Source organism: Cyprinus carpio, chromosome B4, assembly GCF_018340385.1.
Source record: "Cyprinus carpio isolate SPL01 chromosome B4, ASM1834038v1, whole genome shotgun sequence".
NCBI classification, from domain to species: domain Eukaryota; kingdom Metazoa; phylum Chordata; class Actinopteri; order Cypriniformes; family Cyprinidae; genus Cyprinus; species Cyprinus carpio.
Window position 1 is genome coordinate 8,345,737 of NC_056600.1, and position 24,813 is coordinate 8,370,549.

Below are 24,813 nucleotides of genomic sequence, written 5' to 3' on the forward strand. Positions count from 1 at the left end.
AAAACTGCTAAACATTTAAGCCTCAAAAATAATTTTGTCACTTCAGCTTATTTCATTAGTTTACTCACCACATTAGACATACAGTAAACAGGTATGTACAAAAAAAACATGACTAATGAGATCATATTAAATCATTTAAATATCATCCTACCTGAGCATATGATTTTAGCCACTTCATATTCGTTGCATTTATTTTGTCCCCAGGGTAAAGATGGATACTGCCACAGATTTGAGTCATGTGGTCGACATGTAACTTTATCCAGCCAGTTAGGAGCTGATTTCACTCTTGCTGCAGAATCAGACAAAACACCAGATCTTCCACAGTTCAGCTCTTGACAGATCAGACTCACTGTGTCTCTGTCCATCTGGTTCCAGCACACATTTACCCCAGGATCCATTGTAGAAAAAACCTCCACATTCCCTTCACAGCCCTCAGTTAACCTGATCTCTTTAAATTCTAGATGAAAAAGGTGCATTAAAACAATCCGGTCAGGTTATTGTTAAACCTAAAATATCACAGAGAAATAACTGATTAATCCAAGTCTAATGCATGCTGCAAGCACAAAATGCATCTAACACCATGCATCTTTTAATGGTATCCAAACTATTAACCTACATTTAATCTTTTATCCAGGAAACTTCCATAGTTTCCCGGAGATTATTACTTATATAAAATAAATAAAAAACTAAATTTTATGTCACTGCGTATTTATTTTTTGGTAAGTAGCCGCAAGTTGTACAGTTCAGTTTATTATTGCAAACACAAAACCCATCAGTGTAATACAAGACCTCTCCACTCCTCATCACACAGGAGTTTAATAATTGGATATTTTGTGGAAAACAATAAACACATCTTTGATAAAACAGTCATGAACACTAGTGTACTGTTTACCTGAGCACACGACTCCTACATCCTCCTTGTGCTGACAGTCATGTTTTCCCCAGCCTGGAGAAGAGCAGCTCCACAGGGACGTCTCATTCCCCTCACACTCCACCTCATCCAGCCATATGGGTCCAGAGAACCAGGACCAAACCAGGCTGGTACCTGCTGGTTACTGAGGGCCACTCCACACTGCAGCTCTCTGCACTCACATGGGCATCTTTAAATATCCCAGGAGTCATCACACACTGTCCCCCCATGAGCCGCTGGTGAAAAACCCTTCAGCCTCCCTGCACAGTCTCCCCCAGAACCCACCAGCCTGATGGACCCACGACCTGATATTCAGAGACAGAAAAAAGTGATTGCACATACATATTTTTGATAACTAATAACTGAAGAATCTGCCCAGATTTTCTCACCAAAGTTCTTTACTGACGGCTGTTGTGTGGAGTTGCAGTTGAGAGTTTATGAAGAGCTGCAGTTCTCCAGATAAGCTTTACTGTCTGGAGAGAGTATTTATTTCTCATTCAATATTTCTCTAACATATACATTTGTTGAAATGTGTAGTTTTATTCTGAAACCCATGACTTCAGTGTGGTGTGAATGTGCTCACCAGAGCAGATGACTCCAACATCTTGTCTGTGAGAACATTCAGCTCGACTCCATGAAGAGATGGACATTTCTGAGAGTTTTGTTTCCTTCCCGTCACAAAACTCAAAACACATCAGCCCCAGATTTCACCACCTCCCTCTCCAAACCAGTCTGATCCCACAACAGACACAGCAAATCCCACAATTCAGCTGTCTACAGAGGACACTGGCAGCTCTCTTATCCCCGCATGCATCACAACACTATGCCCCACTCTTTGAGGAACTGAAGCTCCACTCTTCCTGAAACACGTGTCTGAGCCAGTTTACCAGCCTGAGATCTGTGTAACCTGGACAAACAACTGAAAGGTCTTTTAAACAGTATGAAACTACTGTCAAGATAATTAAGCAATACAACAGCAATATATTACGTATGTAGTTCATCTAAAGAGATGCCAAATGTTAATACTCAACCAGAACAGATCACTCCCACATCATTGTCATGAGAACAGCTGTGGGCATCTGTGAAGATGATCGTGAACCCAAGACGTGTATCTGAGACTCATTTCCTCTGCACTGAATCTCTTGTGTCCACATCTGAGCGTCTCCTTTGTCAAAATCAGCTGCTCCCAGCACCTGTACAGGAGCCCCACAGTCCAGCTCTCTACACACAACCTCTGCATCCTGCTGGTCAAAGGCAGCGTCACACACTGAACCGCATGTGTACCCATAAATCACCTCCACTCTACCAGAACACAGGTGAGACCCGTCCACAAGTCGAAGTCCTTGTCCTAAGTTATTGAAATATAAGAACAGATTATTAATTAAACATCTCTACTCAGCTGGAGGACTAGAGAAAACTATCATTAAATTTGGACATTTTTTATTTAATTAATTCACTTAATCTGCAATAATTTTATATGTATGGTGACCGGGAGGGAACATATTCGGTTCACTTAGTTTTGTTGTGGCAACAAGATGTGAAGTCGTGGCTTCAAGATCCTATGCTATTTAATTATTTTATTAACTGTAGGCCTAGGCTACTGGCCTATGTGCGCGATGTAGACAGCATTCATATGAAGTTTATCATGAATAAATGTTAGATACATAAAGTAATAAAGTATAAAAAAAAACACCTACAAGAAAACATTTTTATCCATCCCACAGTCTTTTAAGTCCATTAACTGTTTGTATTTTTCCTGCAATATCTGTATATTATTATTATTATTATTATTATTATTATTATTATTATTATTATTATTATTGGGATGGACATTTTTATCCATCCCACAGTCTTGTAAGTCCATTAACTGTTTGTATTTTCCCCGCGATATCTGTATATTATTATTATTATTATTATTATTATTATTATTATTATTATTATTATTATTATTATTCAGGAGTATGGAGTCGAGACTTGACTTGGACTCAGTCTCATATCTGATGACTTGCGACTAGACTCAACATAATTAAAGAAGACTTGAGACTCCACTTAGACTTTGACAGCAATGACTCGAGACTTGACTTGGACTTGAGCCCTGTGACTCGGAAAGACCATCAGAGTTGTTATGACTCTAGACGCGTCCCTGCGTGCTTGCGTTTGACTGGCAAAAAGCCAGAGACTGTGTTCAGGGAGCGGTGGATATACATTATATGCTATTATAAATTAATGGAGTAATAGCATAACTTACGACAAAAGAACCGAGATAAGAAAACAATGACATGATTCGTCCGCTCCTGAAAAACGCTGCCCTGCCCGTTTGATCGCCGCCCAGCAGACACATGGAGCGTGCATGAGAAACGAGAGGCGCGGCCGCGATCACTGGTGCTCGCCTATCATCACCCGCGACCGCTGCTGTTAAACGGCTAAACATATTCCTCACTTCTTTTGTTTGTCCGACACTGAGGTGCACCATGAGGGATGGATCCACATACCGCCACGACCCTCACACTCTGCCAACTCGATGTGATTTCATTTTAATTTTTATTTGTAATAAACACCTCTCTGAGAACTTATGTTTTGTTTTTGTCAGATCTTCACTGTTTTTGTTCAGTCAGTTACATATTTTAATTGCATGTGCATTTTGTTTTATTTTAGTTGATCCATAATCGAGATCTAAATCTGAGTTTAAAGTTATGGTGCAACAGGATTGAAGTTCATCTTAAATAGGCTACAACTTAAATCCAGGATCAAAATGATGGGTCAAAATGTAAATCTGCTTATTTTTAAAGGTTTAAAGTTTGGTGCAACAGAATTATTAGATAAACCTTGATTTAATTTAAAATTATTCAATGCAAACCATTTACCTATAATTTCATATGAAAAAAAATAAAAGGCACATTAGGCCTAATGTCTGAAGCGGGCAAGCGACAATAGGCCTAGTGATCATTTAAAATATAATTTGAAGAAGTGTTTCTTTCACAAAATGAGCATTGAATATATAACTATAAAATATACTCAATTTTTATCCCTCTTCACCAGGCACTCTTGTCACTTTCATTTCTTTTGTAATGAATGAATTCACGTCTGTAGGCTTATAGCGCACATAGCCCCTAAATTTAGTGATCAGCTATGCATAATATAAACTTAACATTTAACGTTCAACATTTGTTTCTATAAAATGATTTTTGTCTTTGTTACTCTTAGTTTTAAAGAATGATAGTACAACATTTTTGAATGCTGTCTTCATGAGTTTGTCTGCATCCATATTGCATGTTTCCTCTCACTTGTAAAGTTTGGTAGCAGTTATTTCTTCTAGCTCTTTCAAAGCAGTTCTTTCTGTGTTTCCGCTCACATGATTTTAAATCCGTTTTATTGAGGTTCCAAATAATGGCTCATTGGCTTAGATATAACACCTAGCATATATTCTTAAACCCACATTCAATGTTGCAGCTGTATTTCTATGAAATTCAGTTGTTTTAGCTATTCTGTTACTAATAAAATAGTTGTTGTTTTTTTCACTGCTTGTCCTATTTTGGCACAATCCCTAAACTGAACTTGAGTAGTTTTACTAAGGGCACCCATCTCACATGAAATTGAACTATGTCAAACATATTCTACCTGCCTTCCTGATAAAAATTACTATACATTTGATGGTAATTAATTCTGAGACACTAATTTGGGTATTTAAGACTCGAATCTAAAAGTTGAGGACTTGCAACTCGACTTGGACTTGCCTGTCTTGACTCGGGACTTGACACGACAACTGAATGCAAAGACTTGAGACTTACTTGTGACTTGCAAAAACAACGACTTGGTTACACCTCTATATAATAATATTTATATATATTATATATATTCCCCCTATATCAAAATATATACACAAAACTCTCAAAACATTTTTTTTTGAAAAAAAAACTTACTGTAAATGTCTGACATATGCTTTATGACTTACAGGAATTTTTAATGAAAGTGCTGTTTAAAGGCTGAATTTAACATATAGGCTATTTCATTTTATTTCGGCTAATTAATAGACTATAATTATACATTTTCGTTAATGAATAAATCATTTGCGTAGTTTCATTTGTAAATGAAAAACACAACAAGCTCATTTATCGTCATATACGGGCATAAATACAATCATAAAGTCAAAACTTTATTGGAATAATTGTCAGGCGTTTACAGTATTTGTAAAATATATAGTAGCATAATAATACTAGCATAATTATACAGAATGTAAACTAGGTAAAATGATGCACAGATTGAAAGAGGAAATAAGCGTATATAACAATAAATATAAAAATATAGTCCTAACCAGTTAAAGTAATAATATTATTATAATATTATTATATTACATTACATTACATTTAGTCATTTAGCAGACACTTTTATCCAAAGCGACTTACAAATAGACAATGGAAGCAATCAAAATCAACAAAAGAACAAGTTCTATAACAAGTCTCAGTTAGCTTAATACAGTACACATAGCAAGTTTTTTTTATTATATAATAAAATGAAAACAGATAGAACAGAAAAAGAATAGAGCAAGCTAGTGTTAGAGGTCTTTTTTGCTTTTGTTAATTGTACAATAAATAAAAAGAAAACAAATAGATAGAATAAAAAAGAATATATTAGAGAAGCTATTGTTACTTTTTTATATTACAGTTATATAACAATAATAATAAAATACCAATATATTAAATAAAAAGACACAATCAGTTAGCAGATTTACAAGACTGTGGGATGGAGAAAAATGTTTTATCAATTTTTGATAATCCCATGTTGCTATGGTCACACAGGGTTGTTTACACATTAAACTCATAAACATGTCGTTAATCTCGTGGCCACGACAAAACTACGAACATGTCCCCTCCCGCTCACCGTAGATATGTAATTTTATCTTCCATCCATAATTTTATTATCTTTGTTAAATAAACAACGTAAATAAGATTGTCAGATCAGACTGTCTGAGTACTCAAAAGACATGACATATTTAATGGTGATTCTCTTCATCAGTTTTATTTTACATTAATAAGGAATTAGGATGAATATATTATTATTAACAAAACAATTAAACAGAGACTGCCTGTTTCATAAGATTGATAGTGATGTTTGTAAACACCAGCATTGCTTGAGTGTAAATTATGAAAGAGAGTGATGAAATAACAGACTGAGGTTTGGAGCAGCTTACCTGAACAGACCACACCAGCATCTTGATCATGATTACAGTACTGTGCATTCCGGCTGTTTGAACTGCAGTCTTTCAGTGCAGTCTCTGATCCACTACATCCTACATCAGCCATTGAAATTGGTCCTGATCCTGGTCCAAAGTGAGCTTCACGTGTTGCTTTTACAGCCTTCCCACAGTCCAGCTCTCTACACACCACTGCAGCATCAGCAATATCCCAGTCATCATCACACACTGTTCCCCACTGACCATCATTATAAACCTCCACTCGACCAGCACAGGGATTACTGCCATTCACCAACCTCACACTCACACTGTCTACACATGAGAGAGAGACAATTAATAAACATACCAAACATAGTATGTAGTAAAGTGTAACATTGCATGTAAATTATTTCAGCTCATTTTAAATAGATTACCTCTGGACTCTGAGTATGTACCTACCAGAGGTGCTGAGTTTTACCATATAACACAGAAACATCAGCATCAGACAGTTCTCCATCTTCTCCTTCAGCTCGACACACACTACTTCATCAACTCAGAACTCAGCACAAGTTTCTCGTCTGCTCCTCAAACACACTGAAGAAACTGGCTCCTGTCACCCCTCTAAAGAGAGAGAGAGACTCACAGCTGCCAATGACACTCACTGTTACCTTAAGACACAACAGAGGAAATCATCAAACACAATAAGTGACAAATCAGAAAGCAGCATTTTGATTTTCTCCATATATATCAATAAAGTGTGAGCGCTGATGAGCGGGACTCCTCCTCGCAGCGTGAAGAGACACTTCACTGAGGACAGACTCGTTTCAGTCAGAAGTCAGTGTGGAGATAAAGTCACACTAAACTTAAAGCAGATTGATACAGAAACACTGCAGATTAGGGTGTTTTCACACATAGTTCGTTTGAGCCCTGCAAACGCTCTCGGAGCGGTTCAGCTCGTATATGTGAACAAACAATTGATCTCATACCCCCCTAAAAGGACCCAAAAGCGAACCGTACTCAGACCAACTCCGGACGTGGTCTGAGTTCGGTTCGTTTGTGGTTCTAGATTTTTGCCCGCTTTAAATCAGACTCAGAGATGAAGTAGTGCGGTATGATCACATATATTTGAAGGCATTAATTATTGATTTTAATTAATTATCGAGAAATTGATAGAGAGAGAGATACAGTAGAGAGATGAAAGTTGTGTGTGTGAATTGTCTGTGCATCTCATTCTGCAAAAGCGAAGCTGTGAATTTCGTTTACTTCAAAACATCAATTTTACCCCCTAGCTGCTGAGAAATATAATGTAGCGATTCAGTATCGAAGCTATTATAATAATAAAACTTGCGCAGCAGCACTGACAACAAGTGTCTAAGCTGAATTAACTTTAAAGCCTACATTATGTTCCATTTTAATTTTAACTTTGACTGAAATGCGTTGTTAAAGCTCTGCAAAGGTCTTGACCGGTGACATGATCAGGGATTGCCAGCTCTTCCTCACCCAGGCCTCGAACTGAAGGGGAATGCGGGGGGATCCCCCTGGTGGAAAAAAATTACAAAAAGCATCCCCCCTCTGAGAAACCACCATCTCTCCTAACCATCCCCTTTAGATTAATAATGTTGTGTATAATGTAAAATTTATCGTGCAAATTAAATGTTAAAATTCTCTACTTATGATAATTCACAAACTAAATAATGGCGATTGGCCAATCAGAACTCAGTACTAACAAGCTGCTCACAAGCTGAAACAAGTTTTCGTGCAAAATGGATCAAGCGCAGCTTTTGAAGTTATTTAAAAAGAAGACAACAGAAGGTATGATTTTTCCTTGATTAGAATTTAAAGACATTCCCTTGACATAATGTCATTGTGCTGTATGTGTGACTGTGAGGGACTGACAGACGATGAGAGCTGACGAGTGTCACCAACTTTGTAAAAAAACAAACAAAAACACATCTTGAGAGTCCAGAAGCATTCACTGCACGACGAAGCCCATTAGAAAGCAGTTAGAATGCCCTTATAATTCAAGCAATAAAAGAAAAAAAATACCCATGTATGAGTTAATATTCATTGCACAAGCAATGCATACTTTTCTGAATATCAGCCCATAAATATGCTCATAATTTTATATAACAGTGTAGAGCAAAGCGATTTTTGAAAAAAATCTGTTTTTGAATGAATCATGTGAGTCAGTGATTCAACGGTCCTTTCACTTGTTAAGTTTCTAATTGAATCAGCCGTTTTGAACGAATCGTTTGATTTGAATGATTCAATAAATCATTTAATAAAACAGGGATTTGCTGCCACCTACGGGCGGTTTTATTGTCATCTTTATTTATCCATGACAGTCCTAAACTAGCCAAGGTGCCAGCACAAAAACACATTCAGCAAAATATTGTTCAATTAGCAGTATTGACCCAAATTCCTCCATTTCAGACCCCAGAAGGAAAAAATAAAGCTTAAATATAATAGTTTGCTAATTATTCATTAAATAAAAACCTTTTTTTCCAGAAAAATTTTGTAATCATTGTATAAAATTAGCTACGGGACAAACCCCCAACCCAGTGCCCCCACATTTAAAGTTATTTTGGGGATAATGTGCATAACATTAAGGGAATTTTACTACAATGTTTTGATATTCTAACAAGAGCACACTTAACTTTTTTTATATAATGTTACAAAATGAATTGGACAGTTTGTGTACACAAATAGAGGTATATTCAGACAAGATTTGTAAATAAACATTGGTTTCTATTCCAGAGATATTCATCTGATATTATTTTAAATATATTTTTATCTGCAGATGTGTGTTTAACACTGTAATGTGTAATTCATCCAGCAGATGGCAGCAAAACACTTTTTATTGTAAAGAGGAGCAGACACGAGTCTAGTCCTTGTGTCTCCACATGAGGGAGACTCTTACTGATGAATATTTTTCTGGACAGAAACCGTAAATTTCTTTGTTTACAGATGCATTTTAGCTACAAATAAAAAAATATATATTTGTTTTCATGTATAGCTCATTTCACAGTACATCATTTTACTCTTTGTCTGATTCTATAATATATTATAAGACACAGCGTGACAGAATGACGTAAATACACTAGAAGTGATATTTCTTCTATTTTTATTTGGTTCTCATAATAATCTTTTATACAGAAAAAAAACTAGTTTTTTAACTTTTGATATGTTGAGATATCTCGAGACAGTATTAACAGAATTTAAAGTATTTTTATTTTTTATTTTTTAGGATTTTTAATGGGCCTTAATTTTGTAAGAATTTAAAAACATTTAATCTGTGTTAAATTTAAATTACCAGTCTATGGTAATAACACATTTTTAGTACAATCCAAGTTTAAAAAAAAAAATTAAATACACACAGTATACAATGCACACAATATATAATATATACACATAAACATTTTTAAAATACATTAACAAATGTAATTTTGGACAACACACTTCAGTTGAAATGAAAGTCAATTATCATAACATATGCTATATTAAACAAATCAATACATTAACATAACTACCTCTTTAAAGCATGACAAAAACGGGCGGTTTTATTGTCATCTTTATTTATCCTTGACAGTCCTAAACTAGCCAAAAACACATTCAGAAAAATATTGTTCAATTAGCAGTATTGACCCAAATTCCTCCATTTCAGACCTCAGAAGGAAAAAATAAAGCTTAAATATAATATTTTGCTAATTTTTCATTAAATAAAAACCTTTTTTTAGACAAATTTTGTAATCATTGTGTAAAATTAGTCTTGGGACAAACCCCCAACCCAGTGCCCCCACATTTAAAGTTATTTTGGGGATAATGTGTATAACATTAAGGGAATTTTACTACAATGTTTTGATATTCTAGCAAGAGCACACTTGGTTGTGCCAGTGTGTTTTTTAGTTCCTGAGTTCATTAAAATTCCTTTGTTTCTATTTCATCTGGTCGTCTGGTATATATACACAGTTACCTTTAAACTAATAAAATATGAATATTTAATGCAGTTCTGTGTAACTCGTTCAGCGCTGTTCATTAATGATGACATCATCATTATTTAGCGTGAGCTCTGAAATGTAACATTAAACTGATAAAGTGACATTTTTATCTGTACAGCCCTTAAAGAAACAGTGTTATATATATATATATATATATATATATATATACATACATACATATATTATATATATATATATATATATATATATATATATATATATATATATTGTAGAAACAGATTATATAATAACAGAGCTGCACAGTCATCATCACACACTGTTCCTCGCTGACCATCAGGATGAACCTTCACTCAGCAGCACAGAGATACTGCCACACACCAACTTCACTAAAGCTTCATGTCTTTAAAGTCTGTACAAAATCAGCATACATTACAAAGCATACATCTTCATTCAGATTTCAGAATGAAAACTTTGACATTTGTAATACATATGTTGAAAAGTCTTGTCTGTCTGCTGATCAAATGTTCACCACTGTAATGAATATGAATGTAATTTTTTAATAAGCAGGGGAAATTAGCAACATTAAACAACCATTTACAGGCTTAGAACATCTGCATTGTAAGAATGTATAGTGAGACTTCAGATATAAATATTGTGTCTTGTTAGGTGATGATTTCTCATTTCTTTTCTCATTGCACGATTTCCTAATGTGTGAGAATACTAGAGCATAGCATGCTTATGATGATTTTATTAATAAATATGTGATAAATGCTTCAAAACGGGACAATATTATTCTCACAAATTTGTCCTAAGTTGTTATTTTTAATGAAGTCTTATAAAATATATTGTAATTTTAGTTTAATTATCCCTCGATTATTTATTTAAGGGGTTAATATTATGGATAATAAGTTTACAAACAATTTTTTAATTAACTTTGTTACTGCTAATAATGATTAATCTTTTAAAGCTTATGGAAAGTGGTTGGCACTTTATCCAAATGTTAATTTTCAGAAAGTATGGACAGTCCCAAACAAAAAAACTCTGCTCTTTTTGCCAAGAAGAGGAAGAATCTCTTTCACATTTATTATATTTCTGTCCTTATACTAAACAATTCTGGCTTCAGATCTCAGCATCTTTACTTCTTGTATTCTTCTATCGATGTAAACATTTCAGCAGTTAAGGTTGTCTTTCATTCTGTGGTTTCTGATAATAGGGAGCTAGAGGATGTCCTGGAGACTTTATTTGTATGATGGGAAAATTCCACATTCACAAAGCGCGATGCCTTAACATTAAACCTAATTGTAAAATATTCACTTCTGATTTACTTTTGCTTTACGCATCACTTCAAAGAATCTCCTCTAATAAAAAAGCTTTAAAAACATCAAATATTATAAATAAATTCATAAATAAATTGTAACATTTATGATTGTAAAATAATTGAATATTTATTTAATTACCTTTTAATAGTTATCGTATCCCCCATATGTTTATGTTTTTGTTCTAATGTTTATCTGTTTCTTTATGATATTGGTAATAATAAAAAAAAAAACTTAAAATGCTTAAAAAAAAATGCAATAAAGAAACTGAAAAAAAAAAAAAAAACCAAAAAAAAAAAACTAAAGCAAAGCAATATGGTGGCGCGGTGGTTTCACTTTTTTGTGACGTCGTGAGCAAGTATTCATGTCATGTGTTTCTGACAATCAGAAACCAGCACTGCAGCACATAAAGTGAACAACATGCTTTTCTGCTCAGTAAATTGTTGTTGTGATCTTTGATTTGTGTTTTGTGTTTTTGAGGTAAATAGTATATTTCTGTTATTTGTTTCTGCTTTTCCGGCCAGGTCACTCTTGTAAGAGATTTTAATCTCAATGAGTTTTATCCTGGTTAAATAAAGAATCAATGAATCAGTAAAAAAAAAAATAATAATAATAAAAAAAAAAATATTAATTTAAGAGGAAAGATTACTGCACATGTCTGCTATTTGTATGTAAACTTATTAAGTACATTCTACGGTGGGTGAGAGCTCAACATGCTGCAAATGAAAAAACACATGCAACTTAAAACATCTTCATCAATTTGACAACAAACATGCTGCAAATACTCACAACACAAACAATAAAGAAACATGCTGCAAAAACAATAACGCCAAAACATCAGAAATGTTTGAGGGAACCGCAAAGTGACGAACACAGCTGGGACATGCTGATCAATGTTTGCTCTGAAAGGTGAGATTTATTTTAACATTATGTGGCTCACTTTTACAACTTCCCCAATAAAAATTAACCATAGCCTTAAAATTTATTAATACATTTATTATATAAAAGTAAATAAAAACAAAAATTGCTTACTATAGTTAAACCATGGTAACCATGCACAAATTACCCATGGATTTATTACATACCATAGTTTAACCATGGTATGTGTACAACTGTGGTAACAAATGGTAATCAAAAAATAATAATAATAATTTTCGTTTTGTTGGGGTAATTTTGTTGTGGTCTGTGCTACTTGTGTGTTTCTTTAATTGTTTGTGTTGGGAGTATTTGCAGCACATGCTCTCAGACTGATGAAGATGTTTTCTTTATTTGCTGGTGCTTTTTATATTTGCATGTGTTTTCTGAAGTTGCAGCGCGTTAAGCTCTCGGCCGCCGTAACATTCTAATGTCCTTTATCAAAATATTAACAGTGAACCATCAGTGAATGATATTTTGATATTTATTATTATAATATTATTAAGTTGAAGATACTGTAAGTAATCCATTAATGATGGGTGGTAGCTGAATGGTGAACAATCTGAACTCAACACAATTATGTTTATACAAAGTAACTGATGTCAGAAAATGACAGGTTTTTGTTCTCTCAAATTTCTAAGGCTAAACAATAGAAAATATTTCTAAAAGCGTCTGGAAAAATTCAAGCACCTTTTGAAAAGGTCATGAAAGCAAAGCATTTTTTTCTGTCAAAAACTGCAATTGTATATTTTAATACAGAATGTAACAAAACACTGTTAGATTGCAACTGAAACATGTATATAGTAAGATTGCTAAAACTTTAAAAGCTTTAAAAGTATCTGAGGCAGTGTGTGAGGTTTGAGTTATACAGCTCCTGCCTGTTTTCCTGGATCCTCCTCCACATCATCATAGTCTGTTATTGGAAAACAAGAGAATGATTCATGTATCAATACATACATTAAAAAGCATAATGAAAACTCTACAACACTAAAACTAGCAGTAAATTTAAATGAGCTTTTATAACTACAGAAATTAATCATATAAAGTGATTATAAAGACTAAATGAAGTTGTTAATAACGTACCAAACATGTCGCTCATATATTCTCTGACATTCTTCACATCATCATACTCCTCCTGAACAGCCTCTGATATACATGTGGCTAATATTAATTACATGAACAAATAGACATATATCAGGGGTGACCAATCCTGCTCCTGGAGGACCACAGTCCTGCAGAGTTTAGTTCTGACCCCAATTAAACACACCTGAACCAGCTGATCAAGGTCTTCAGAGTCACTAAAAACTTCCAGACAGGGGTGTTGGGACGAGATGGAGCTAAACTCTGCAGGACACTGACCCTCCAAGAGCAGGTTTGGACACCACTGGACTACATACTTTATTTGGCACAATAATTTAAAGAAAAATAAATATAAAGCCCTGTTCCAATCTAGAAGGGTGTAAATTGAATCCCACACCTGCTTTATCATTGGAGAACTGTTGTATGATGACTACATCATCATAGTTTTCTGGTAATTCATCTACAACAAAATAATGAAAAATTAAATGCATCCATCAAATGAACAAAATTTGGGGATATTGAAACTATGCATATATATAATTAAAAATTATATATATATATTATACATACATTGTGTTATAACGTGTAGAAATAATTATAAACTTAACTAAACCTGTAGCATGTCTCAGTCCAACAGTGATTACATCATCATAGTTCTCCTGGTGTGATTTGCTGCTTTTTCTAAATGAGTTAAAAAACACAGAGAGAACAGACATTAGTCAGGTTGCAATCAAAAACTTTTTGAAAATGATGTAATCTACAACCAATTGTACTATTGTTGATCAACATACTAATTGTTCAACTGACAACACATCTTTCCAAAAAAAACTTTCAGTAATCAAAAACTTTTTGAAAATGTCGTGATCTAGGACCTTTGTACAGTGCATGCCACTGTTAAGACTGTAAGTCTGTCCCTCACAACCTCATTTTCATCCGCATACAATATGCTGTCTGCCTTAACTAAGGTCTATAAACAGAAACAGGTTTACTGTTCACAGGCACAAAACGTTAAAGAAGTGAAACCCAGCTGAAGTCACTCACCTGTTGGGCCTTTAGTGCTGGAGAAATCATTATGGTATTCAGGTTTGGCTCTTTCTGCAGATTTTGCTTTAATAAAAAATATAGAAGTGAATTAATAAATAAATAAATAAATAAATAAAAACCATATCTAAATGATATGTTGAATGGTGTATATACTATCTGCTAAGATAACTTGCTATGTGAATACTTTTAGAATGTTTTTAATTAATTATATATGCATTACACAACATACAGTAATACTGTAGGATTTAGTAGCGGGTGACATTACTAGATTTAAGTCCTCCAACCTGAAAGAAGCTCATCAGCGTCTTCATACCCAGAATGCTGTTCTTCAGAAAGGACACTTCCTGTTATGGAGTAGAACCATCAGACTGGTGTTCACAATCACAAATCTGCCAAAACCCCCATTTCCTTTGGATCACTCAACACTAATAGTATAATTTCAAATAACACTCAAGGTCCCACAAATAAATCACTGATATATGGTTAAACTGATAATCAAGATTATTTTGATTAAAATTATAATCACGATTATTAATAACGATTATTCTATCCTGCTGGGAAAAAAAACAGCTAAAACCAGCCTAAACTTAGCTGGAAGTAGCTGGTTTTAGCTGGTCTCCCAGCTTGGTCAAGCTGGTTTTAGCTGGTTGTTCCAGCTGGTCTCCCAGCCTGACCAACTAAGACCAGCCTGACCAGCTAAGGAAGTGGTCAAAACCCCTCTAAAACCAGCCTGCTGACCAGCTTTGAACAGCAAAGACCAGGTTGGAAGACCAGCTAAAACAGGTCAGCCAGCTTAGGCTGGTTTTAGCTGGGGTTTTTTCAGCAGGGAAATGCAATAACATTTCATGCGTCCTTTAACCAACCTCCACTGACTTCATTTAACCAACTGACTTCAAATTGCACAGATCGTTAATACACACTAAAAACTAACATTGCCATGCCATTTTCAATACGAAAACTTGTAAAAACTTTAGAAACTCTTATTTAATAAATTATTTATATATATATATATATATATATATATATATAAGTTTGATCTTGGCACATTTGGTAACACAAACAGTACAAAATTGCCACAGGTAAGAATATCGCATTTATTCCTCAAACACAATAGTTCCATTATTGAAACTCTGTGAAAGTTTGATCATGGCACATTTGGTAACACAAACAGTACAAATGGCTTGTGAAAAAACACACATTGGCTGTATGACACTTTCATGTAAGCAGAGATCGCTAAACTCCAGCACATTTTTCATATCATCAGGGCTTGTTCCGCCATCACCACTCGTCGGGCTCACATCGGCGGCAGTTTGCCCGATTTAACATGTTGAATCGGCGTCGGGACGTTAAGGCCGTCAGCGAGAGTGTGAGCTCTGATTGGATGTTCAGTTTTGCGAATGAGTTAGTGCCGATAATTAAAGCAAAAGTGATGAAAACAAGCACATGAATGAAGGCGGTACAGACAGAAGGCTGTTTAAATGTTATGTGATCTTTCCCAATCATTCTAATATGTGAATGTTTTCATAACAACATGAGCTGCTTAAAATGATTAAAGTTATCAACGTTACTGATATTCAAAATGGTAAGCAAGCACCGCTTTGTTTACATTTCGTATATTGTTTATCTCCTATATTTTGTTTCGGTTTCTCCTTTTGAATGACGAATATATACTATTAATAGCTGCTGATATGAACAGCTCATTCCTCTCACGCATGCGCAGAACGCACGTGTTGCAGTCTGTGTGGTGTGTTCCAGTGCAGCTTTTCGGTCCGACGCTGCTGACAACACCATCGGCTTTCATCACCGCTAGTTCTTTGAAGTCGGCTTGGTTTGTCCCGGCCTCTACAACACCGAGAGTTACTCACCCCTCTGAGTGAAGAGACTCTGTCTGTTAGTGAGTCTGTGCTGAATCTCCTCATAAACGGCCTCAGTCTTCGTCCTGTGTCTCCTCTTAGAGAGAGCTGTGAGTGTAGACAGACAAACCTGCTGTCAGTTCACAACACATGACTGATCACACACTGAATAAGACACAATATGACAGTCTCTGGATCTCTCCTACCTCTCCTCATCACCTCTGTTCTGCTGAATCAGTATAAGCAGTGGCACTAAGAGCAGTAAGAGCAAAACTCCCAGAACAATCACAAGCACTGGGGGGGCAGAGAGAGACGCTGCTGGAGGAGTTTGTGGAGGAGAGACTGATGTTGAGCGCGCTGGAGGAGAAACTGATGTTGTTGTGGCAGGACTAGTGGACACTGATACATCTGTAAAATCTGCCAAAACAGACACAAGCATGTTCAAAGCTATGAATGTTCTGAATATACCAACATTACACACTTTAAAATGGTTTAAAAATAAATACTATTTCTCAGTGATTGCGGTGACCTGCACAGGTGAGTCCAGCGTGCTCTTTGTGGGAGCAGTCATTGTTGTTTTTCAGGGAGAGAGGACAGTCCCACAGGTGAATCTCATTTCCTCTGCAGTCAACTTTGTTCATCCACACAACACCTTCATCAGCACCAAAGACTAAATTCCCATCAGCCCTCAGTGCTGCTCCACAACCCAGCTGCCTGCAGACCACCTGAGCATCGGTGATGTCCCACTGATCATCACAGACTGAGCCCCACACAGCGTTATGATACACCTCCAGCCTCCCAGAGCACCGGCCCTTACCTCCACTCAGTCTGAGAGGAACATGATCTAAAACACACACATCACAAAAAAAACAGTAGATACATTAATTACCAGCAGAGTACTGACAGAATAGCAGCGTCTGCACAGGCGTATGTGTGTGTTCAGTTGTATACTCCAAGATTAAATACTGCTGGTTTCTCATATTAAAACACCATTATCTTACGTCCCTGTTGAAAAAAACAGCATATGCTGGTTAGATATGTTTTGAAGCATGACAGCTGGTTTGAGCTGGTTTAAGCTGGTCCTAAGCATCTAGCTCCTGCTCAGGACCAGCTCATAACCAGCTTTTAACCGATGGCCACGCTTCAAAACATACCTAGCCAGCATGCTGTCTTTTTTTCAACAGGGGTTGCATTCAACATTCATAATTTTCATGGTTGTTTCTGTTAAATTAACTTACCTGAAAACTGTCTCTGATGGGGAGATGTGGAGCATGTCAGAGAGCTTCGAGGAGACTCATGGATCTCCTGTTCTGTAACAACAAATTATTATTAAATGTATTCCACACATCGTCTCAAATCACTAATAATAAAAGATAACTCTTGTATTGTTTACTGATGGAAAAAAAACATCTGTTTTACCTGAGCAGATGATTTTGGCCACTTCATCGTCACCACAGTTATTCTGTCCCCAGAATGAAGATGGACACTGCCATAAAGAGGAATCATGTGGTCGACATGTAACTTTATCCAGCCAGTTAGGAGCTGATTTCAGTCTCGAGGTAGAATCAGACAAAACACCAGATCTTCCACAGTTCAGCTCTTGACAGATCAGACTCACTGTATCTCTGTCCATCTGGTTTAAACACACATTACCCCAGGATCCATTGTAGAAAACCTCCACATTCCCTTCACAGCCCTCAGTTAACCTGATCTCTTTAAACTCTACATATAAAATGTAAATTTTAAAATCACAAATTTGAAAAATGTGAACATTATGGACACTTGAATTTTGAAATGTGTAAAGCCTTATACTTATTACCTGAGCACATGACTCCTACATCCTCCTTGTGTTGACAGTCATGTTTTCCCCAAGCTGGAGAAGAGCAGCTCCACAGGGATGTCTCATTCCCCTCACACTCCACCTCATCCAGCCATATGGGTCCAGAACCAGCACCAAACCAGGCTGGTACCTGCTGGTTACTGAGGGCCACTCCACACTGCAGCTGCCTGCACACCACATGGGCATCTTTAATATCCCAGGAGTCATCACACACTGTCCCCCATGAGCCGCTGTGAAAAACAACTCCAGCCTCCCTGCACAGTCTCCCCCAGAACCCACCAGCCTGATGGACCCACGACCTGATATTCAGAGAAAGAAAAACACATTACTGATCATGTACAACTGAAGAATCTGCCCAGATGTTGTTCTTCTCACCAAGGCAGGTGATGTACAGATGTTGTGTGAAGCTGCAGTTGAAAGTTTGTGGAGAGCTGCAGTTCCCCAGATGAGCTTCACTCCCAGAGCACTGGAAGCCCGTCACACACTCATGAATGTGTTCAGGACTGGATGAAGAGGAGCCATAGAAGTTCAGCACAGAGCCACAGCCCAGCTGTCTGCAGACCACAGAGGATTCAGTGAGACTCCAGGAGTCCAGTAGAACTCTCCTCCAGACCTGATGGATGAAAAACTTCCACCTCCCCCTCACACTGTCTCTCTCCAGACAACCGCACCAGACCATCATGAAGAGCCAGAGAGGAACCTGAATTGTGTTAGAATGCAATGAAATAGTGTTTATAAAATACATTTAAAAAGTTTTTCAGTAACATAATGCTCTCAAAGTCAAATTAGTTTACCGGAGCAGATGACTCCAACATCTCGTCTGTGAGAACATTCAGCTCGACTCCATGAAGAGATGGAACATTCTGAGAGTTTTGTTTCATTCCCGTCACAATCAAACACATCAGCCCAGATTTCACCACTTCCCTCTCCAAACCAATCTGATCCCACAACAGACACAGCAATCCCACAATTCAGCTGTCTACAGAGGACACTGGCAGCTCTCATATCCCAGCATGCATCACACACCGTGCCCCACTCTTTGAGGAACTGAAGCTCCACTCTTCCTGAACAAGAGTCTGAGCCGTTTATCAGTCTGAGATCAGTGTAACCTGAGTGAAGTAAAGAGAGTTCAGAAACAATGCATAAAACATTCTTAAGCTAAGCTGTCATTAGATTGATCAAATAACAACTCAAACCTAAGACATGACCTAGTATCAAAAACAAATGAAGAGATGCTGAATATTTATACTTAACCAGAGCAGATCAGTCCCACAATTTTGTCAAAGGTGCAGTTGTGTTTGAGTGATGATACTGAACAGAATGAAATATGAGACTCATTTCCTCTGCACTGAATCTCTTGTGTCCACATCTGAGGGTCTCCTTTGTCAAAAGCAGCTGCTCCCAGCACCTGTACAGGAGCCCCACAGTCCAGCTCTCTACACACAACCTCTGCATCCTGCTGGTCAAAGACAGCGTCACACACTGACATCCACGTCTGATCATGAAGTATCTCTAACCTCCCAGAGCAAAGATTAGACCCATCAGCAAGTCTGGAGCGTTTATGACCTGTATAAATTGCATAAAAGTGAGGATTAGGTGAGCAGGTTTTATTTAACAGGTTCTGGATGTGGCAAGTTTTACATCCAATTACGTTTTGAACACTCAAAGTGTTTTCTACATATATACATTTTTAAATGTTTACTGTAGTACATCATGAAATGTTTTTTAATTGAATTTCCCAAAAATGAAAATTGTAATCTCATTGTAGTCGTTATTCCCTGAACAAGCTTCTTGAAGCTGGACAGTCAAGGTCACCAATGCATTTAACTATGCATGGTGTGCTGTAAATATATTTTTTAAAATCATTGTGAAAATGCAGTATAATAATCATGGCAAATTTACATTATTTTCAAGATGCCTAATTCTTAAGTAGTAATTAATTAAAACAAAAAACAAAAAAGACATAATTAAATCGGATACGCAGCTAACCACATCCAAAAATATATATCTTTATTTTCTTACATAATTAAGACATAATTATCAGAAAGTGAGGAATGATTTGAGGTTTAACTTTATTCACCTGAGCATATGACACCAGCATCATGATTATGAGTGCAGAGTGGTTTATTCCATCCTGCTGACCCACAGTTCTTCAGTGTAGACTCTGTTCCTAAACATGCTAAAGCACTCATCCAGATTGGTCCTGATCCTTGACCAAAATGGGCAAGACCCAGAGCATCTACAGGTTCTCCACAGTCCAGCTCTCTACACACCACTGCAGCAGCAGGCATATCCCAGCTACTATCACACACTGTTCCCCAATGACCTCTATGAAGAACCTCCACTCTACCAGCACAAGGACTGTTACCATTTACTAGTCTCACATGCATTACATCTAAGAGAGAAAGACAGAGACTAAAATCAATCAATCATTCTAAAGAGATGTCATCATTTTTAAAAAAATAATAACAACTAAAAAAAAAAAAAAAAAAAAAAAAAAAAAAAAAATATAAAAATATAAAAAAAAAAAAACAGAATTACAGTGTCATATTTTTATGAATTTTAGTTCATTCTTTGAAGCTGTGGGTGTGGTGAGGGCCACAACAAGTGCAATGGTACACATATGATCCTAGTTATGCTACTAATCGCTCTCTTAATCTTCTTACCAGCACACTGAAGCATCTGGTGATCATCATGAGAGCAGTTGTGTTTCTCTAATGCTGGACACATTTGAATTTGAGATTCATTTCCTCTGCACTGAATCTCTTGTGTCCACATCTGAGCATCTCCTTTGTCAAAAGCAGCTGCTCCCAGCACCTGTACAGGAGCCCCACAGTCCAGCTCTCTACACACAACCTCTGCATCCTGCTGGTCAAAGACAGCATCACACACTGACATCCACGTCTGATCATGAAGTATCTCTAGCCTCCCAGAGCAGCGAGAACCTTCAACCAGTCTGACTCCTGCAGTAGTGAGAGAAAATGAAATAAAAGTTCCATAACCATTGTTATCATAAACTTCTAAACAACCACATTTATCTAAATAAAAAGGAAAGACTTTATAATAACTTTGGCAATAACATTTACTTAAAATAACAAACCATACAAAAATTCTATAATACAAATATTATACAACCATTCAAACTGTTATTAAACTATGATAAATATATATTTTTTGTGAAAGTACATGAACTATTGATACTATCATTAGTCTTGGCCTAAGATCGTAAAGACAAATACTGAAGATGTACTTAATGCCTTTTTTGGAAGGAAAAAGGGCAAACACGTGTGATACTGGGCTTGTACAACAAAAGCTTCTGATGAAGAACTAATAATTGCATTATTTGGATTTACATTGTACTTTTATGCATTTGGCACACATTTATGCACATAGAAAAAGCTACTTACAGATGCATTCAGGATTAACATTTTATCAGTTCATGCATTCCCTGAGAATTGAACCTATGACCTTGTTGTTGCCAACACTTGGTGGTAAGAAAAATTCATATAAATCTTTGGAACTAAAATATAAGGCATGTGGATCAACAGTTATGTAATTGTTTAAATTTTAGAACAGCTCACCTGAGCAGATGACTCCAGCATCTGTATTATGATTACAGTCATATTCATACAACAGAACTGATCCACAGTTCTTCAGTGTAGTCTCTGATCCAGTACACATCATAGGATTAGTCCAGATTGGTCCTGATCCTGGTCCAAAATATGCATCACCCACAGCATCTACAGGTTCTCCACAGTCCAGCTCTCTACACACCACTGCAGCATCAGGCATATCCCAAGCAGCGTCACACACTGTTCCCCACTGACCTCTATGAAGAACCTCCACTCTACCAGCACAGCGACTGTTACCACCAACCAACCTCACATTCACACGGTCTGTTTATTGAATACAGAAAACAAGAGAAGTAATACTTATGAATAGAGCAAACAAGACAGTAAGAAGAATCTCATAAAGAGAGAAAAAAAATCTTTCATACAAAGAGTCAGAAGATTTGACAAAAGATTTAGGTGAAGTAAAAGAAATTTGCTCAAACCTGCACACACCAATCCAACATCATTATCATGTGAACAGTTGTATTTGTGTGGCAGAGATGTTGGACAGAGGTGAATCTGAGATTCATTTCCTCTGCACTGAATCTCTTGTGTCCACATCTGAGCATCTCCTTTGTCAAAAGCAGCTGCTCCCAGCACCTGTACAGGAGCACCCACAGTCCAGCTCTCTACACACAACCTCTGCATCCTGCTGGTCAAAGACAGAGTCACACACTGACATCCACGTCTGATCATGAAGTATCTCTAACCTCCCAGAGCAGCGAGAACCACCAACCAGCCTGACGCCTGAAAAAAACATGAGTATGAATTAACCTTTCAGAACAAAACATGCACTACTTTCTCTTTTCTTTTTTTTCTTTTCTTTTCTTTTCACAAAATAAAGTTTTGAGTTTACCTGAGCAGATGATTCCTGCACTCTTGCTCTGACACACACCTTGAAAACCCCATATGACAGATCCACACTTTTTCAGTGTGGACTCAGATCCAGCACACATTGCATTATTCATCCAGACTGGTCCTGATTCGAGTCCAACATGAGCATCACTCAGAGCATCTACAGGTTCTTCACAGTCCAGCTCTCTACACACCACTGCAGCATCAGCCAAATCCCAACCAACATCACACACTGTTCCCCACTGACCTCTATGAAGAACCTCCACTGTCCCACTGCAAGGACTGTTTCCATTAACCAAACGCACATTTATTATTTCTGTGCACAGTAAGGGGAAAAAATTAGAAGAGATCTATCAAAATTAAATAAATCTTTCCTGCTGAAAAAGTCAACACATACCTGCACACACCAGTCCAACATCATTGTCATGAGAACAGTTGTTTTCATGTGATGGTGATGTTGGACAGAGGTGAATCTGAGACTCATTTCCTCTGCACTGAATCTCTTGTGTCCACATCTGAGAGTCTCCTTTGTCAAAAGCAGCTGCTCCCAGCACCTGTACAGGAGCCCCACAGTCCAGCTCTCTACACACAACCTCTGCATCCTGCTCATCAAAGACAGCATCACACACTGACATCCACGTCTGATCATGAAGTTTCTCTAACCTCCCAGAGCAGCGAGAACCTCCAACCAGTCTGACTTCTGAAAGAAAATAAATAATTATAGTTCTGTCAGGACCACTATTGTCAAAATGACTCTTAGCATACAGTTTGGGTTGGCGGTATGGTTCTGTTCTGGTATAATCTCCCTGCCCATCCATGCAGCCTGTCATGAATGAGCAGGGAGAGCTGCAATAACCCCTTTAGAGTAGCAGAGATGGGCACTCGAGTCGCATTTTTATAGACTTCAGACTTGAACGGGTCACATAACAAGCGCTCATGGTCGTTTATGGTAAATATCTTTCAGCGCTATATCCTCTAGTTAGCATTTTTATCTAAAGCCAAACGCGCTTTGTTCGAGCCCCTTTGAGCTCCGTGCGCTTTTCTCTCTCCGGACGCGTTCAAGAGCTGCGAATGACGCGGTTATTTTAACAACAACAGAAACACAGTGAACGCCAAAATTATACATTATTTTCACCAAAACACAACAGAAACCAACAATGCTATTTTTATAGTAAGTTATTTTTCTTACTATCTATCAGATGTGATTTAGCAATATTAATATGTAGGGTAAGAACATTTAAAAAGAATCATCATGTAGCCTAATTATAATTGTGAAAATTGTTGTTAGATGGCTAGGATAGAAATTTTGAAACTGCTAGTTATCTTTATTTTTTTATTTTTTTTTCAAGATGAGAACGTTTTGATTATTGTAGCTACATTGTTTTAAGCAGATAATGATTTTAAGTAAAATATTAAAATAGTATAGATTTCAGGAGCAAAACCCTGAAGAAAAAAAAGTATTTTATTCTGTCACATGCCCTTGCATGTATCTAAATGTAAAAATACAATACATGTAAAATGTTTTTTTTTGTTTGTTTGTTTTTTGTTTTGTTTTTTGTCCAGACCTCTGCTTGGAAAATATAAAGGCGTGCCTCTTGGAACTTTAATTGAATACCCGTGACTTGACTCGGACTCGAGGTTAAAGACTTGTGAACATCTCTGGTACACAGAACAGAACCATATATAGCAGACATTAATGCTCTTAATAACACTTAATGTAACAACCAGTGCTGTCAAAATTAGAGCATTAACGTGTGCAATTAATTTTTCCAGTTTGACGGCTGACACATTGTGTTCCGAAGAAGAACGAAGCTTTTACAGGTTTGGAACAACATGGGGGTAAGTGATTAATGTCAAAATTTTCATTTTGGGATGGAGTATCCCTTTAAAAATATTTAATGCCGTTAACACAGGGGCAGAGCCACCCCATTCATAGTCTCAGCCTCAGACGTCACGCCCACGGACCGTTGGCTGAACGTCTGATGCAAATGGACAAAGTCTATGGTGTTCCAACTATGAGGTGTTCCCTCTCGAGAACGGTCTCTCGACATGGCGTTAACGCCTTGGGGACTCCCTTCCTTCCTAACCTACCTGAAATCTTATTGCACAACGCCAGTGAAGTTGCAACTGTCACTGGCCAATGCCAGCCAAGACAGCGAACTATATAATGCGCCGTATTGGCGGCATAAACTCAGACAGCCGCATATGGGGGCGACCACGCAGAATGGCGCAATTCACCACCCCCCCCCACTCTCCAATG

General features: G+C 36.9%; 1 protein-coding gene, 2 long non-coding RNA genes and 1 pseudogene across 3 annotated transcripts; all 4 read right to left on the bottom strand.

Moving 5' to 3' along the window:
• Positions 1 to 22,259, bottom strand: part of LOC109106581 — a 69,250-nt pseudogene extending 46,991 nt beyond the window's left edge.
• On the bottom strand, positions 12,824 to 14,009 carry LOC122136987. Its single transcript, XR_006154488.1, has 4 exons — positions 13,964 to 14,009; positions 13,748 to 13,810; positions 13,354 to 13,416; positions 12,824 to 13,183 (listed from the first exon to the last, which is right to left on the bottom strand). It is a non-coding gene; the product is annotated as an uncharacterized LOC122136987 (long non-coding RNA).
• Positions 14,387 to 16,357, bottom strand: LOC122136988. Its single transcript, XR_006154489.1, has 3 exons — positions 16,260 to 16,357; positions 14,679 to 14,738; positions 14,387 to 14,457 (listed from the first exon to the last, which is right to left on the bottom strand). It is a non-coding gene; the product is annotated as an uncharacterized LOC122136988 (long non-coding RNA).
• On the bottom strand, positions 22,260 to 23,104 carry LOC122137116 (scavenger receptor cysteine-rich type 1 protein M130-like; the record flags this gene model as incomplete). Its single annotated transcript, XM_042722620.1, has 4 exons — positions 22,951 to 23,104; positions 22,555 to 22,869; positions 22,302 to 22,445; positions 22,260 to 22,270 (listed from the first exon to the last, which is right to left on the bottom strand). Coding segments are annotated over exons 1-4 (588 nt in total), but the record flags the coding sequence as incomplete, so codon positions are not given.
• Positions 23,105 to 24,813: the final 1,709 nt, after the last annotated feature.